The sequence below is a fragment of the Hyaena hyaena genome, unplaced genomic scaffold (genome assembly GCF_003009895.1).
Source record: "Hyaena hyaena isolate Hyena2069 unplaced genomic scaffold, ASM300989v1 scaffold_622, whole genome shotgun sequence".
In the NCBI taxonomy this organism is placed as follows: Eukaryota; Metazoa; Chordata; class Mammalia; order Carnivora; family Hyaenidae; genus Hyaena; species Hyaena hyaena.
The window spans coordinates 584,714-602,772 of record NW_024081253.1 but is presented as its reverse complement, the minus strand read 5'-3'; the positions used below and the strand labels follow the sequence as shown (position 1 = coordinate 602,772).

General features: G+C 33.9%; 1 protein-coding gene across 5 annotated transcripts in view; it reads right to left on the bottom strand.

Moving 5' to 3' along the window:
- Positions 1-803: 803 nt before the first annotated feature.
- UCHL5 (ubiquitin C-terminal hydrolase L5) overlaps positions 804-18,059 on the bottom strand; it is a 39,633-nt gene continuing 22,377 nt past the window's right edge. For 3 of the 5 annotated variants that reach the window (XM_039257483.1, XM_039257481.1, XM_039257484.1), the window contains 8 exons: positions 16,140-16,265; positions 15,997-16,058; positions 15,790-15,920; positions 14,962-15,025; positions 10,303-10,405; positions 8,862-8,975; positions 6,056-6,154; positions 804-1,057 (listed from right to left, as the gene is read on the bottom strand). In XM_039257483.1, the coding sequence (XP_039113414.1) occupies positions 1,013-1,057; positions 6,056-6,154; positions 8,862-8,975; positions 10,303-10,405; positions 14,962-15,025; positions 15,790-15,920; positions 15,997-16,058; positions 16,140-16,265 (744 nt within the window). In that variant the 3' untranslated portion in view covers positions 804-1,012. The remainder of the gene's footprint in view (positions 1,058-6,055; positions 6,155-8,861; positions 8,976-10,302; positions 10,406-14,961; positions 15,026-15,789; positions 15,921-15,996; positions 16,059-16,139; positions 16,266-18,059) is intronic. The other 2 variants (XM_039257482.1, XM_039257485.1) reach the window with 1 other exon arrangement.

The following is an 18,059-nucleotide window of genomic DNA, read 5'->3' as shown; positions in this document are numbered from 1 at the left end:
AGTTTAACTTGGAAAAGATTAGGAGCAAGAATACAATTATTTCATAGAATCAAAAACAAAGCAAATCCCAAAAGCAATTTTAAAAAATCCATTGTCAGCTAACTATACATGGTTCTTGGAAACGACTGGCTATCCCACTTTCATTCATATTGGCATAGAAGGATCTTCCACCACGACACCGTATTTTTTTAAAAAGCAGATAGCCTGAATTGTCAAACCTCTGATTTTTTAATAAAGATACATACAGCTTAGCAGTTTGAAAAATGTTGCCAAACTGAAAGTAACACCAAAAATCTTGAAGATTTATCATTTGTTCTTAACCTGAAATTCTGCTTAGAAGAATACTCACACCTTCTTAAAATAATTCTATAATAAATAAACAACCCCAAACACTTAAAGAAAGTCTGCTAAAATAATTTGGATGTTTATTACTTTTTCTACTGGCAGCAATGAAAATCACTAAAAACTACACTTTTGTCTTTTTCAAATGATCTGCATTAAAACCATACTTTCTCAAGATAAAATTCAGTTTTAAAATCCTCAAAATGTTTAGATATCAAAGACATATACCAATTTTCTTTTCATTAATGATGAAGAGAAACAAGAGACCCAGCTTAATCAACATCTGACATTCATAAATTTTAAGCTTGTAACTGAGCTAAGATCAATTTTAACAATTACAGGTAGAGAATATCATTTGTGCAATTATAGGTTCATTATGGTATATACCCAGAGAGATATATATATCCAGAGAACCAACAGAAGTTCTCAGATCCAATGTCAAATAATGGGATTTGGGCAAGCACTCTCAACATCGCTTTTATTTAATACGCACCACATGCACATGATGCAGGAAGGGAACGAATCCATGCATTAAAGACAAGACAGACTGATACTATTGCCAAACGTGCACTGAGTCAATTAGGATGTTGCTCAAAGTTCTTTATACTTAATGGTTTCCATGAAAATAAGTGCAGAAGCAGAAATGTGGACACATCCCAAAGCATCTTCTTCATTTGGTTTCCTGTGCTTTCTTTGCATTCTGTTTTTCTTTTGCCTAGAAGTTAAAGATAGTATTCTATTAAATCTGAAAAGTCCATTTTAGATCATATAAAATTTGTGTAAGAAGGTATTCTTAAGCTAACAGGCTTGAAATGCATTGTTTTTAAGATTTCTAGAGCATTATCTTTCATTAACTTGAGATTTGCAACAAACTACTGCTGGAAATTATAGTTATGCTTTACCCTCAGTAAAAAAGGATTATGTTTGGTTTGTGTTCTTTCTTATCTGAAGTTAAAATGTATTACGATAATGATTTAAAAATACATAATTACTCATTCCATAAAATCATACTCATTCTTAAATATTTCAAAACAATATATTTACATATGTATCTATTTCTCATTGAAATTGAGTATAAAAATTCTTAATTAGTTTCTGCATATTTGAACAAATGAGTTTAACATATCACTAAAGGATTATGTACCTGTAGTATTGATAAACTTTATTTATACGACCTAAAAAATGCTCTCACACTTTATTTCATTTATCTTCCTAACAATTATATAGCTTGAACCCAGTAATTCTATTTTATTTTCAGCAGATGAAGACAGATCTTACAGATAACAAACTTGACCAAAGTCACACAACTAGTAGAAACTAAAACTTCAAGAGGTCAGACACCTGTTTCTATAGCAGTGCTTTTCAATGTACATACCTATAACCTGGCATCCCTGTTACAATACAGAATGATTAAAAAAAAATAACTGAGGTTCTAAATTTCTAACAAATTCTCAGGTGATACCAATTATCTGGTCCCCAAATGACACTTTGAGAAATAATTCGGAGTACTAGAATATAATGTTCTTCCCACTATGTCACTTGAATGAGAGGAACAAATAAATTAGAGTTTTGCTATTACACAACTAAGAAAAAAAGCTTCCTTAGATTAAAAAATAGGGTAATTAGGACAAGTACAATATTTTTTTATAATGCATTAGGTAGGGGCGTCCTCGTGGTTCAGTCAGTTAAGTGTCCGACTTGGGCTCAGGTCATGATTTCGTGCAGTTTATGAGTCTGAGCCCCCAATGGGCTCTGTGCTGACAGCTCAGAGTCTGGAGCCTGCTTCAGATTCTATGCCTTCCTTTCTCTCTAGCTCTCTCAAAAATATATCATCATTTAAAAAAATTTATAATGCATTAGGTAGTATAATTATTATATAACTATATAAGAGTGCTATGATTTAGAATATTAAGAGGAAAAATATGTATCATATAAAATAAAACTGCTTGTGGGGCGCCTGGGTGGCTTAGTCGGTTAAGCATCCGACTTTCGCTTGGGTCATGATCTCGCGGTTTGTGGGTTCGAGCCCCGCGTTGGGCTCTGTGCTGACTGCCAGCTCGGAGCCTGGAGCCTGTTTCAGAGTCTGTATCTCCCTCTCTCTCTGACCCTCCCCTGCTCACGCTGTCTCTCTCTCTCTCCTAGAAATAAATAAAACATTTAAAAAAAAAAAATAAATAAAATAAAATAAAACTGCTTGCATGAACATTTTGTTAACAAGCACAACTTGTAATTTGATATGTAGACAATGTTTAGGAAAGAAGTTCTGTTTTCAAATAATGAAAACACAATTCAATTTCAGATAGAATTTGAAATGAAAACACATACTTTTTCCTTATTGACCTGTGAATATACTCTGAATATACAGAATGTTTAGTTGGATTAACAAAAATAAATTTATTGGTTTATGACATAACTTTATAACATAATTGAGGAAAGACATAATGCAGATGCATAATGCATAATATATTAAAATATATTAACTCAGACAAAATTAAGAATAAGTTAAATAAGTTTTTAACTACCTATTTTTAGATTACTTCCTGAGCAGTTTTTATGTAATGTATATTCAATTCCTCAGGTAGGAGGAGAAGCCTCATATAACAAAAATACTTTTAAGGCAAGATCTTAACCTGATTCATTATAGCCATATGCTCTTGGAACAAAGTCTTGTTCTTTTCTTTATTAAAAAACAAAAGATTTTCAAACTCAAATATTTTCATGCCATCACAGATTATAAGCAACTGTCTCAGTTACTCAGAGATCCGATCCTGGACAGGTTTGGCATTCAGCATCACTGCCAAGAGTAGCCTCATCTTCCCTGTTTGACTCCTTCTACCCCTTTATGCTTTGTTCCTTTATTTTACATTCTTTTGGCATGGGAGTGTGGGGGTAAGGGGAGGAGCATTTCAGCTTACTAATATCTTAGTAACTTCAACTTATTCATTTCTGAATTCTATATGTAATTTTTCTTAGAAGTATTACTATTAAGGATTTATCACTATTAAAGCCTTTATATTGTATATAATTATAAAATCTCATCTTTATTTTGTTTTTCATTTGTGACATTCGCATTTACTAGCAGAAAGTTATATTCAATATGATACATTGATTCCTTTTTTCAAAATAACATGAACAAAATATATCTGTGCCTGAGGAAGCTGATTTATTGGTAGAGAATAAGCAACTGATTCTAACTACAGGTTTAAAATTTTGTGGATGTGAAACTTAAAGGGGCATAGCTATTTAGGAGTCATGCTGTGCTCCTCCCAGATCTTCAGCATGAATTTATTCTGGCACTTATCAGAACAATTCTATTCAGCACGATATTATAATTCTTTCTTCCTTTCTCCAACTGTATCATGGACTGCTTAAGAGAGAAGACATCTATAGACTTTAAGAGAGGTCCTGGAATAAAGTTGCAGCTAGATAAATGTTTGATGAATAATTTTAAAATTTTGAAAACTTTAATCAAACAATGCATCTTAATTCCTTTAAAGGATATTCCTTAGAGGATAACAGATTCCTTTAGGGAAATCCCTTAGGGGATAACAGATATTGCATATACATGAGGAAAAATGCAACCTCAATATCGCTTATGCAATATTATTAATCAAAAAACGGTTGGAAGAAAGAGGCAAGAGGTAGAAGATCAATAACTACCCCCTCAAAAAAAGCAGATGCAAACATAAGAACACACGGAGCTGGTGTTCCACCAACACCAGATACTCATATACCGCCACCCTGTGTCCAAACTAATGTGAACTAAGAAATTACAGTTCCAAGAGCTGAAAAGCTGTTCCAACTACACTTTCAAAAAAATCTGGGGATATATGGTCATTAAAATCAAACAAGAATGGTCATTTTCCTAATTTGCACCGAAAGTTTATTCACGAATCAATTACAAATACATACATTTTAAATTTCTCTAATAACATTTGTCTGACTTTTAGTAATATTTATCTATACTTAGAATCTGATGTAACATGATTTAACATAACAGTCTATATTAATATTTTAATATTTTTAATAGAGAAATATTTCATAGTATTTCATACAAAGAACACAGTATGTAGGTACTTTCGAGAATCACAGAATCCTAATTATTAATCTGAAAATCTAAAAATCAGTTTCCCATCTTACAATTTTATAACTTTAATACCCTGGGATACATGAATAGAAAACCTATATTAAAAAGAGAAGATTGAGGGGAGCCCTGGGTGGTGGCTCAGTTGATTATGTATCCAACCCTTGATTTTGGCTCAGATCATGAACTCATGGTTCCTGAGATCGAGCCCCGCATTGGGCTCTATGCTGACAGTGTAGAGCCTGCTTGGGATTCTCTCTCCCTCTCTCAAAATAAATAAATAAACATTTTAAAAAAGAGAGAGAGATGATTTAGCAATTTTCTGCAATAATTTGTAAACTTAGTGCTAAAAGCAGAAGCACATGTTTCAGGATCTGGGTAATAAGGTATACACAAAAACCTTAACTTTCATCTCCAATTATTTAAAATTTATGTTGATATAAAAAAGCTAGGTTGAAAGGTATCTTTGTTTCATACTTTAAAATTAATAAGAAACACATACCTACCATGTGCTCTGCTCTTAAGTTAATGATCCATAATTCTATTTGCCTAGTACTGTCTTCTCAAAGTGTTTCTCAAAACATGGTTCACAAAGCAGCTGCATTAGTCACTTGGGGTGACTTATGAAAGATTCCTTCCCCTATATCAGAATATCTGGAGAGGGGCCAGGTAGAGTATCCAGTGATGGTCACTTTCGGGAACACTGATTTACAGTATAAACTTAAAAATTTCTTCAGTGGAAAGAATACTAGCTTAGGAATGAATAAAAAAACCTATTTCTTAGTCTAGGTTATGGTTGCTTTTCCCCCTTCAATGTCCACTCTAGTTTTAAATTCTATGATAATTCAAATTTTTCTTAAAGAACAAAGAATCTATTATTTCAGTTATTAACATTAAAAATTTGCTTTCAGGGGCGCCTGGGTGACTCAGGTCATGATAGTGCAGTTCATGAGTTCAAGCCCTGAGTGGGGCTCTGCTGACAGCTCAGAGCCAGGAGACTGTTAGAGTCTGGATCTCCCTCTCTCTTTGCCCCTCGCCCATCACATTCGGCCTCTCTCTCAAAATAAATAAACATTAAAATACATATTTTTTTTTATGGGGCGCCTGGGTGGCTTAGTCGGTTAAGCGTCCGACTTTCGCTTAGGTCATGATCTCGTGGTTCGTGGGTTCGAGCCCCGCGTCGGGCTCTGTGCTGACTGCCAGCTCAGAGCCTGGAGCCTGTTTCAGTCTGTGACTCCCTCTCTCTCTGACCCTCCCCTGCTCACGCTGTCTCTCTCTCTCCTAGAAATAAATAAAAATATTTAAAAAAATAAATAAAAATAAAATACATATTTTTTTTTAAAAAGTTTTTAAAAGTTTGCCTTCAGCTTAAAGAAAGGAAAATGTTTTAAATTTTATTCTAATATGGCACATTCTGAGTTCTTAATACTAAGGATTCTGGGGCAATTCTTTATTTTTATTTTACAATATCAGGTTGAATTAATGCTCATCTAGAATATAAAATAGGAGAAAGCAAAAAAAATTAAAATCAAAATGCTTCAACAAATTTCACTTCTACTCACGCCAAAAAAAACCCCAAACATTGTTTTGGGGGAATCTAAATCTAATAACTATTCGCCAGTAACTTACCTTTTCTACTAGTGGTATTAACTGCTGGTGTTCTGCTAAAGTCTTTAATAATTCCATAATGAATGGCAGATAATTATGCTTCCTTCTGATATTTTCAATCTGAAAATAAAACAAATATCAAACCATACTAACTTTACATTTCCACTAAGTTCATAATAGTGTAATTTTTGCATCTTACTCAATAGAATGGGAAAAAATCTTCCATTCTCACAAGAAAAAATATTAGAAATAATGAGATTATATCCCCACTGAGAATAAACACTAATACAATAAAAAATATGAGGAGTTTCTTGGGTTGTGGCTTCCTACCCTTGGCTTAGCAAATAAGGAGCTTTTAGAAGTCTAAAATTATTTATGAAAACTTATGAAAGCAAACTTAAGAAAGCCCACATGATACATTAAATTGCTACTTGCTACTATAACTATGCAAATAAACAGGAAAGCCTAAAAAAACCAGCTTTATTCTGTGATCAAGAATAATTTTTCTCTGAATTACTTTATTCAAAATAGGGTGTAATATAGGGAAAGACCTGTACTTCAAAGAAAAACTATTCATTGTCTAGGACATCCCTCCCAAGTTACCCAATTTTACTTTTTCATTGTCCCTAAGCTATTAAATATTCTGTCTGGTAGAGGTTCAATTTACTTCCCTTCTCCCATAGAAAAAAAGGTCCCATCTTTGGTAAATTCATTTCAACATTCCTACACATAAACTTGAGCTTCTTTGATTTCTCATTTGAACTAGTTGTGACAACTTACAATTCCTCAAACTGATTAATAATTAAATAAAATCTTAACACATGCTCATTTTGTATCAGTAGGAGAATCCTTTTACCTTTTTTGAACAAAGCATTCTCAAACAATGTAGCAGGGAGAGATTTTGAAAACCAAGTTTGTGTTTTATTTTAGGTAAATATTAAAACTTAGTTAATTACGGAATAACCCTGCATAGGAATGCATAAGTGGTGGGTAGTTATTTTTGCATACCACATAAAATGGAAGGTAAACATTCAAGTTTTCATTCCTTACTTCCCTGTCTCCATGAACTTGGCCCCACCTTTTTCCTGCCTGGAACACTCTGGAACCAGCCCCTACTTCCAACTAAAGAAATCCTATTAGTTCAAGGTCCATTGATTTTATTTATCAGTCACTTGTAGGCTGTTAAGTATGGTGAAGAGCACTATGCTAACACTGTGGTAATCAATTTAAAAAAAAGATAATCCTTGCCGTCAAAGTGAGATTCAAATGAAAAACAATGCATTTCCTACTGTGATACACATGCGAAATAATATAACTACCATTTCCAAATTCACACAAAATTCAAAGCTCCCTTCACACTTTTTACCCTCTCTGAAAAAACTTATCAGATTGTGAATGACATTATTAAAGATCACCTTGCTTTATATTTGACTTTCAACTATATGTTTGCCATAAATTTAAATCAAAAAATTTTAACACCCTAAGAAACTAAAAAGAAAAATAAAACAAATGAACCCAACTGTGTTTCAAATTGGTGACAGAACCATACAACAGAAAATTTTTTCAAATAATTTTAAAAGCATAGTAATTTGATTGTATATCCAAAATGAGATATATTCTAAGAAAAAAATTAACTTAAGAAAGAAAAAACTTTTCAGTTGTTATTACTGTTACTACTATTGCTGTTTCTGAACCTTTATACATATATATACTTATATATACACATTTTATATATATAGTATAAATCAAATAATTATTTGTTTATACATACATATGTTATAAAGCATAAAGGAAATAAGTAATTTTGTTAATATTACTAGGAATCAAGATTTTCAGCTTAAGAGAAGAGATGTGGGGTGCCTGGGTGACTCAGTCAGTTGAGTATCTGACTCTTAATTTCAGCTCAGGTCATGATCTCAGGGTTCATAAGATTGAGCCCCACATGGGGCTCTGAGCTGATAGTGCAGAGCCTACTTGGGATTCTCTCTCTGCCCCTCCCTTACTCGTGTGTATACTCACATGCTTTCTCTCTCTCTCTCTCTCTCTCTCTCAAAATAAACATTTAAAAAAAGAGAGAGAGAGAAGACGCAAATGGTTACTTTCAAGTGTAAAGCCATTTAATTCTATTTTTTTTTTAAGTAGGCTCCACATGCAACATGGGGCCTGAACTCATGACCCTGAGATCAAGAGTCACATGCTCGCAGGTATGCTGAGCAAACCAGGCACCCCAAGTCCTTTAATTCTAAATTTTAATACTGAATTCACATTGTATTTTCTCTTCAAACTAAAACAACAAGCAAACAAAAGTGTATTTCTTAGCTCTGAAAAGGACTAGACATAATGATCAATTGGTATCACTGTGCACCCGAAGAGTGGTTTCTAAATACCATTTCCCAACGATAGGACACAGAGCTTCTTGAAAAAATGGCTAATCCAAATCTGAAGCAGGAGATCTACAGGTTGAGTCTGAAACATCCTGTCATACTAGAAAGCAAGGAAACTATCAGAGATGAAGAAAATCCCATCAAAAGAACTTAGGAGACAGCTTGAAGTGGATACTAATGGCCAAAGATGAAATAATCTGATCATTAATAATTTCGGTGAACTGAAGCATCAAATCAGTTAAAAATGTGTTCATAATAACACTTCAAAAAATTAAAAAGAAAGAAATCTTACTAGTTACCTTTGCAGGATGCTCAGGAACCAATGCATTATTCTGAAAACTAGTGATGATGAGGAAAAACAATCAAGTATTCACTGTACTTTCATGACAAAATATACTACTCTATATTAAAACAATAAAGGAACAAATAAAAAGAAAACATACCTTATATCTTTTTAGTTTCTGTACTTCTTCTTCAATAAGCATCTGATTTTTGGCAACCTCTGACTGAATAGCACTTAACATATTATTACCCTGATCTGTATCCATGGGTTCCTCCTTAGGGTAAAGAAAAAGAAACAGCATACCCTAATGATTGAGGCTTGGATCCAAAATATTTTAAAATTATAAACATAGTATAATTATTTCCAAATTTTACTCTTAATATTGATGACAAAATATCAGCCTACTAACTGCAATATTAAGGGACAAAAGCCCTAAGTAGCACCTTCCATATTTCTATGCTCTACAATAACACATATGCATTTTTAACTAAAAACAATCTATTACTGCAATATACTGTGTTGCTATAATCTTTTGTTCAGCTATAAAATAAATATGCTTAAATATGCTCTTAAGATAATAGGATCAAAGAATGTAAAAAAGGCACTATTACTAATTATCTTCTCCAATCATATTTACTACAGAAAGATAACCAATCATATAGAATAGTAAAGATTACATGTATCTAAATGTACCCAATTAATTCTGTGAGAAATCGATTCTAACTTGCTTAATTATATAATGAAATTAAATAGTTAATTGCTAATACTTATATACCATTTAATATTTGTCAGTCTGTTTTTTAGTGGCTTATGAATATCATCTCAGTTCCTTACAATGGCCTTATAATGCAAATACTATTTTCATTTTACCTTAAGAAACTGAACCACAAATAAATATTCCAATTCATATATCCATTAAGTGGCAAAGCCAGGAGCTGAATCTAGGCAATCTGACTCCAGACTGCATTTTCTTAATCACTACCCAGAATGCTTGATTAAATCAGGAAGGAAGGAAAAAAAAAAAAAAAAAAAAAAAAANGCTTAGGTCATGATCTCGCGGTTCGTGGGTTCGAGCCCCGCGTCGGGCTCTGTGCTGACTGCCAGCTCAGAGCCTGGAGCCTATTTCGGAGTCTATGATTCCCTCTCTCTCTGACCCTCCCCTGCTCACGCTGTCTCTTTCTCTCTCCTAGAAATAAATAAAAAACATTAAAAAAAAAAAAAAATCAGGAAGGAAGGAAAAAAGAGAAGGAGGTAGGGAGGGAGGGAGGGTGAGAGAGAGAGAGAAAGAAAGAGAGAACAAAGAAAGTGGAGCAAAAAAGCAAGAAACCAAGATAAAGAATACTTTCCCTGAAATAACTAAACTAGAACTTTGCACTTAAAAACATGGCCACAAGGGGCACCTGGGTGGCTCAGACGGTTAAGCCTCCAACTTCAGCTCAGGTCATGATCGCATTGCTTGTGAGTTCAAGTCCTGCTTTGGGCTCTCTGCGGAGCCTGCTTCTGATTCTGTGTCTCCCTCTCTCTGCCCCTCCCCCGCTCGTGCTCTGTCTCTCAAAAAGAAATCAATGTTTAACAAAAAATTTTAAAACATGGCCACAAACCTCAGCAAGTTGTCTTTGTAATTCTGCTATCTTCTGTTCATATATCATTTTTCTGTCAGACACAATGGCCATTAAGTTAAATCGAATTTCACCTTCACTGTACCTACAAAAAAGTTAAAGTTTATAACATAATAAAGAATTATAACGCTATTACAATTAAAATAATCTATTGTGATTACCCCATGGTTCTCTAGGATAAACACAAATCTATTAATGGCTAACAATGAAAATTGACATTTAAAAAAGGCTTTCATATATAAAAGGGTAAAACTACAGTAAAAACAAAACAAAAAAACCCTAGCTAAATTTAATCACAAACTTTTAAATGTTCTGACCTTATAAAAAAATAACTAAGACCTCACATTTATTTGATTAATTATACTGAGATTTTTATGTAATTAACTATATTCCTAATTATATACTTTTTTCTAACTCATGATATAGTTGCTATGTCTTTACAGTTGCTATTTTGAATATAATTTTATATTTCACTTTATACTTTATATTTTATTATAGATAAGTTATGAAATATTTATATGTTTTATTAATGTGATTATATCCTGTTGTAAAACTTCTGAATACTATTTTCACTACTCTGATACCAGAGTATCACAATGAAACACCTCACAATACAAGCTTGTTTATGATAGGGACTGACATTAGAAAAATTATTGGCAACATTATGTAAATGGTGCTTATTCAAGATGAAAATATATAGACAAAGTAAGCCTATCTTTGCATTATTCACCTGTAACATTTTCCCATACATAATTCTATCCACTGGAAAGCACATGGCCCAATATAACCATAGTGCTTTAAACTACATAAAAATGTTGTTCATAAAACTGCTATGGAACTTCCATTTCCCTACTCTTCCCAAGGAAGAAGATGCCAAAGAAGAAGAGGAAGAAATTCCCAAACTAAAAACACTAGCCATAACATATATTTAAAAAAAAGGAGAGAAGGCAGACAAGCTAGGGAACCAGGTCCCAAAAATGACACAGTGATGAACTCCTTGAGTTACCTAGTTTGCCTTCATATATCCTAGACTTGGAGAAGAAGCCACCAACCATAACCATAACCACTCTACCATAGCTAAACACAAAAGAAAGAAATGTGGCCCCAACCCTACCCACCAGCAAAGGCTGATCAGGAAGATGGGACTTTCATCTCTAAGGGCAGTAATGACACCTATGTGCAGTGTCTAGAGGAGACAAATGGGAAGCCAAGTGGGAAGTCACTACCATACAGTGGTAAAGAAGCCTCCTCCACTTCAGCGACAGTGAAGCCATGTAGCAAGCAGTAACAAGGCATACCCAGCCAGGGTAGTATCAGTAGATACTCTTTTGGGGGCCAGAACTCCCATCCCTGCCTAGAAGTAACAAGGAACTCTTCCATCTTAGGTGTCAATGGAGGGATAGTGAGGAACCTGAATTTCTACTCCCACCTGCAGTAATGAGGTAGCACTCCTGATATACCCTCCCTGAACAGTGCCCATATAAACCAGCTTAACAAAAGTTTTATTATACAGAATCCAGAGTCGTCTTATATAAAACCCCATACGTCCAGGTTTCAATTTGTAATCATTTGTCACATTAAAAATGATGAAAATCTCAACTTGACTGAAAACACTAATCAAAAAAAAAAAAAAAAAGCTGGACTGGCTATATTACTATGAGATAAAGTAAATTTCAAAACAAAGAAAATTACTACAGAGGGATGATATGTAATCATAAAAAGATAAATCCACCAAGAAGAAATGGTGACAAATGTTTATAACTCCAAACAACAAACCTGCAAAATATGTAATGTAAAAGCTGATAAAACTGATAATGCTGATAAAATCCTCGGAGTGTCTGGGTGCCTCAGTCAGTTAAGATCTGACTCTTGATTTTGGCTCAGGTCATGATCTCATGATTGTAAGATCATGGGCACATGATTGTGACACATGTGCCCATGTGTCAGGCTGTGCACTGAGCATGGAGCCTGCTTGCGATTTTCTCTAAACAAACATTAAAAAAAAAACTTTTTAAAAAGTAGACAAATCTATAACTGCCCTTACTTGCAAATGGCATGATTATCTATGTAGAAAATGCCAAGGAACTGATAAAAAACTTCTACAGTTGGTGGGTAAAATCAGCAAGGTCAAAGGATACAAGAAAAAGAAAATAATCAATTGTATTTCTACATATTAACAATGATCAAAGAAATCATATTATTTGTAATCACTCAAAATGCTTGGGTATAAATCTGACAAAAAAACCCAAGAAATGCTTGGATATAAATCTGACAAAACATGTACAGGACTTGTATGCTGAAAACTACAAAATGCTGAAGAAAGAAATTAGAGAAGATCAAAGTAAATAGAAAGACACACCATGTTCATAGACAGGAAGACTCATCATAGTAAAGATGCCAGTTCTTCCCAAATGGATATAAATATGTGACACAATTCCTCTCCAAATCCCAGCAAGATTTTTGTAGATAAGGACAAGATTATACTAAAATTTATATGGGAAGACAGAGGAACTATAATAACTAAAACAATTTTGAAGAAAAAGAATAAAGTTGGAGGTATCAGTTTATCTAATTTTGAGGCTTATCGTTAGAGTGATCAACACTGTGTAGTACAGGGGCATGTGGGTGGCTCAGTCAGTTAAGCATCCAAATCTTAATTTTGGCTCAGGCCATGATCTTGCAGTTCATGGAATCAAGTTCCAAGTTGGGCTGTGCACCGACAGGCTCTGCATAGAGCCTGCTTGGGATTCTCTCTCTCCTCCTCTCTCTCCCCTTACCCTAATTATTCTCTCCCACCCCACCCCCCCATCAAACTAAATAAACATACAAAACAATTGAAAAGAAAAAAGATTGTGTAGTACTGGCAGAGAGCAGACAGATAGTAGAACAGAGTAGTAAACCCAGAAATACGCTCATACAAATATACCCAACTGGTTTTTTACAATTCTACCAAATTTCTAGAGGAAGCACAGCCTTTTCAACAAATGGTACTAGAGCAACTGGACATGCATAGCAACAAAATGAACTTAGACTTACTTCACAACGTATACAAAAATTAACTCAAAATAGATCACAGACTTAAATGTAAAATGTTAAAATAAAAACTTTTTAGAAAAAAAGACCAAGAGAAAATCTTTAGGATCTAGGGCCAGACAAAGGATTCTTAGATTTGACAACAAAAATACAATTCATAGTCAAAAAGACTGATAAATTAGACTTCACTGAGATTAAGAGCTTTCGCTCTGTGACAGACTATATTGGGAGAATTAGGGGACAGGCTACATACTGGGAGAGAATATTTGCAGGCAAAGTGTCTAATGAAGGACTAGTACTATCTATCCAAAGTATGTAAAGAACCTCAAGGCTCAACAGTCAAAAAAACCCAAACAATCCAACTACAAAATAGGCAAAAGGCATGGAAAGATTTTCAACATCATTAGTCATTAGAGAAATGCAGATTAAAATCACATCACTAATCACCTACTAGAATGGCTAAAATAAAAAAACTTTTGACAAAACCAAATGCTACTAAGGATGTAGAGAAATTGGATCACTCATACACTGCTGGTGGGAATGTAAAATGGTACAGCCACTCTGGGAAAGAGTTTGGCAGTTTCTTAAAAAATTAAACATGCATTTATAACTCAGCAATGGCACTCCTGGGCATTGATCCCAGATAACTGAAAACTTATGTTCACACAAAAATCTGTACAAAGGTTTATTGCAGCTTTATTCATAATAGACAAACACAGAAAACAATCCACATATCCTTCNATTTATTGCTATTTAACCAACATAAATGACAATATATATAAACAAAAATATTTTACAACAATATTTACAGAAGTTTTATTCATAATAGACAAACACAGAAAACAATCCACATATCCTTCCGTGGGTAAATGGACCAAAAAAAAAAAAAAAAAAAAAAGGTGTATTCATACCATAACTACCCACCAAGAAAAAAGACTGAACTACTTTTAACAATCTGGACAAATCTCCAGAAAATTGTGCTGTGTGAAAGAAGCCAGTCCAAAAAGGTTACATATCATATGACTCCAATTATATAACATTCTTTAACTGACCAAAAATTATAAAACTAGGGATTAAGGAGGCAGGAGGAGTGGCAGCAGGGGAAGGCATCAGTGGCTTTAAAAGGGCAACAGAGGGAATCCTTGTGGTCATTAAATCATCCTGTATCTTAACTGTATCAATGTCAATATTCTAGCTGTTGACACTGTACTAGTTTTGCCAGATGTTTGCCAGATGTTGCCACTTGTTGCCACTAGTTTGCCAGATGATTAAGGGTGCATGGGCTCTCTCTGTATTATATTCATAACTGAAAACAAAAAATACAATTATCTCAAGATAAAAGTTTTAATTTAATTTTAAAAAGATACCTAAAAACAAAACTCTACAAAACAGCTATACAAAATACCTAAATGGAGATCTGCATGTTTAACTTTTATAAAGATGAGATATTATGATGCAGAATTTAGGGATTTCTTCCTGAACACATTAATCCAATCAAAAGTTGATGTTCAACAAACACCGCTAAGATAATAATAAAATAAAAGTTGAAAAATTAAGTTTAAAAACCAAAATGCTAAGTTATGTTAGTAAGATTAGCTGAGCACTTACTTTTGTATCCTTTTTTCTATGACTGGCCTCACTGCGCTTATCCAGTCATCTTGATTGCATGCACCTAGAAAGAAATTTGAAAGCAATTAAATCAAATAAAATCAATATAAAATTATTTCAAAAGTTAGTCTAAAATATCTTTTTATAAATACTTTGGCAAATTCAGGATGATAAAAATCCCTTTGGCACAATTATATTAAGCTTCAATTCTTATTTTCTTAGTAATGGTAAGGGTGAAAAACATTAATATAATTTTCATTACCACATTATTGTGTCACTTAGTAAGTGCTGAACAAATGTTCAAAGAAGTCATGAATTAGGAAGTTATCCCATTAAAATTCACAACACTGTGAAATAAGAAATACTACCTTCATTTTACAGTGATAAAACTGAGAGCAAAGAAAAACCATTATTGCACAAGTTAGTAGCAAAATAACCCTGACTCCCTACCAGAATAATTGTAAAATAAAAAACTGAAATTCACACATAACGCAAAACCAAGTTGTTTTAATCCTCTTTTTCATCTTAAGTTTTAGCACAGCCACCAGTTGTATAGCAAAACTGGCTGTTCTTTTTGATCTGTCACTTCCCTTCTATTTGATAGGTTCTAAGGAATACAGAATGAGTGACCAGATAGAAACCGACGTGTCCTTCCTGTGTAATTTAAGTTCATAAAGTAATGAAAAGCTTAAGACATTTGCGACAGTATACCACCTCATAATCACCTTCCCCTTCAAAATCTAAGCAGGACTGTGACTAAAATGAAGGAGAATACCCAATCTTTTTGTCTTGTCAAAGGTGAAATACCAGGAATAGGAACCAGGTTACCTAAATCGATCGGTCCTTCTCTTAATCCATCTAATTCATACAATCTTCCGTTTACAGGAACATAACTGACAAAGTGAAAAGCATCTTCTTCTTTTGCGGATGTCTTTGCATCAAATTCAAACATTTGCTGTCTACAGTAAAGAAAAAAAATAGTGAGACACAGACAAGCAAAAGAGAAAATGATTATTTATCAAAAAGTCTCTTTACCTGGCTAAACTGTTGTGTACTTGTCGAATCACGTCTGAGTTGCTCAAGGCCAAACCTTTCATCTAAAATAATTTTTAAAGTAGGCTATTAAGAAAAGAACTATCACAAATAGGGCATTTTAGGAATAATAAGATTATACTCACAGCTGCATCAAAACTTTGTGAAAATTCTTTAAACTCTGACAATGTCTCTCCTAAATGGACATCTTGATGGGTACAGTTCAATAACACACTGACGATAGCTTGGGTAGCACAAGCATTGTTAATTACCTACAAAATATAAAAGCAAAATATTATAAATTTATTTTTTAAAAAGCAGCTTTTAAATGACGGCAATGCCCTCCAAAATATAAATAAAGCTAATAGTTTTCCAACTTATTTCATATGGTCTTAACGTAAGCATAATAAACATGTTTAACTCGGGGCACCTGGGTGGCTCAGTCAGCTAAGCATCCAGCTTCGGCTCAGGTCAGGCCATGATCTCACAGTTCATGAGTTTGAGCCCCGTGTTGGGCTCTGTGCTGACAGCTCAGAGCCTGAAGCCTGCTTCAGGTTCAGTGTTTCCCTCTCTCTGCCTCTCCCCTGCTCATGCTTGCTCTCTCTCTCTCTCTCTCTCTCAAAAATACTTAAAATCTTTTTTAAAAAATAAACATGTTTAATTCCATTCTAATATATTTTTTAGGAATTAACTGCAATTCTGCAGTTGAGAATTCTAGGAAACCAAATAAATTAAATAAACTCATAACATCAGTGAAACCAATCCAGGTAGGATAATAAGGCCAATTTTTCCTGATTTAAACACAGCTGATTAAACCAACAGAATTTGTCTCCCCCCCCCATTTACTTCTTCCTAAATTCATTTCTACCTATCCAAATTTAACCCATATTTCAGTACCCAGCACAAGCTCCAACTCACCTATGTGGCTTTAAGAGAAATTATCTGACAACTGCTATTTCTATCCTCCTTTGAATTTCTTAAAAGGATATATATTGTCCACACATTTTTTCATCTTAGTCATATATAGTCTTTACAGTGCTGTCATCTAGCTGTTAACTATTTAAAAAATTAGTGGACCTTACATTCTAATCAGAGAGAAAAAACATTCCAATAGCACTTTACTATGTGCCAGGTACTTTTCTAAGCACTTTATATGTATTAATTCTTTCCATTCTCTCAACAACCTATGAAGGAGTAATATTATTATCCTCATTTTACATTTGTGGAAGCTAAGACACAAAGAAATTAAGTAACTTGCCCAAAGGGCACAGAGCTAAGCAAGAGGCAGATAGTCTTATTCTAGAATTTGTACACTTAGCCACTATTTTAGGCTGTCTCTGTACATATATGTGGTCTCTCTAACAAGATTATAACCTACTATGGACAAAGGCTTCTTCCATATTCCTTATAGCCCCTACACAGTGTTGAGGTTATAGAGCTGGAAAGAACCTTAGATGATTATTGTGAATACCAGCAATATTAACTGTAAAGTTGAACTAAATCTGATATATGATTTTTAAAAATACAACTTAGTCCTATTTCTATATTTATTACTATGTTATTATTAAATACTATTTTTTAATGTTTATTTATTTTGCGAAAGAGCATGCATGCATGCTCAAAGGAGTGTAAACGGGATGAGGAGGTGCAGAAGAAGAAAGAGAATCCAAGCAAGTCCCACACTCTTCTTAGAGCCTGATGTGGGGCTCAATCTCATGACCGTGAGATCATGACCTGAGCCAAACTCAAGAGTCGGATAGAGTTGGATGCTTAACTGACTGAGCCATCCATGTGCCCCTATAATTAAATGCTATTTTGGAATTGGAGTCTTTCCAAAATGCTAATTCACTTATAATTTTACAAGTTAGTAAACTATATACTGCTTGATTTCAGAAGAAAAACTTTTCAATTATCTTCTCTTTTAAATTCTTATACTCTTATGGGGTGCCTGGGTGGCTCAGTCAGTTAAGCGTCCGACTTCGACTCAGGTCATGATCTCACGGTTCGTGGGTTTGAGCCCCATGTTGGGCTCTGTGCTGACAGCTCAGAGTCTATAGCCTGTTTCA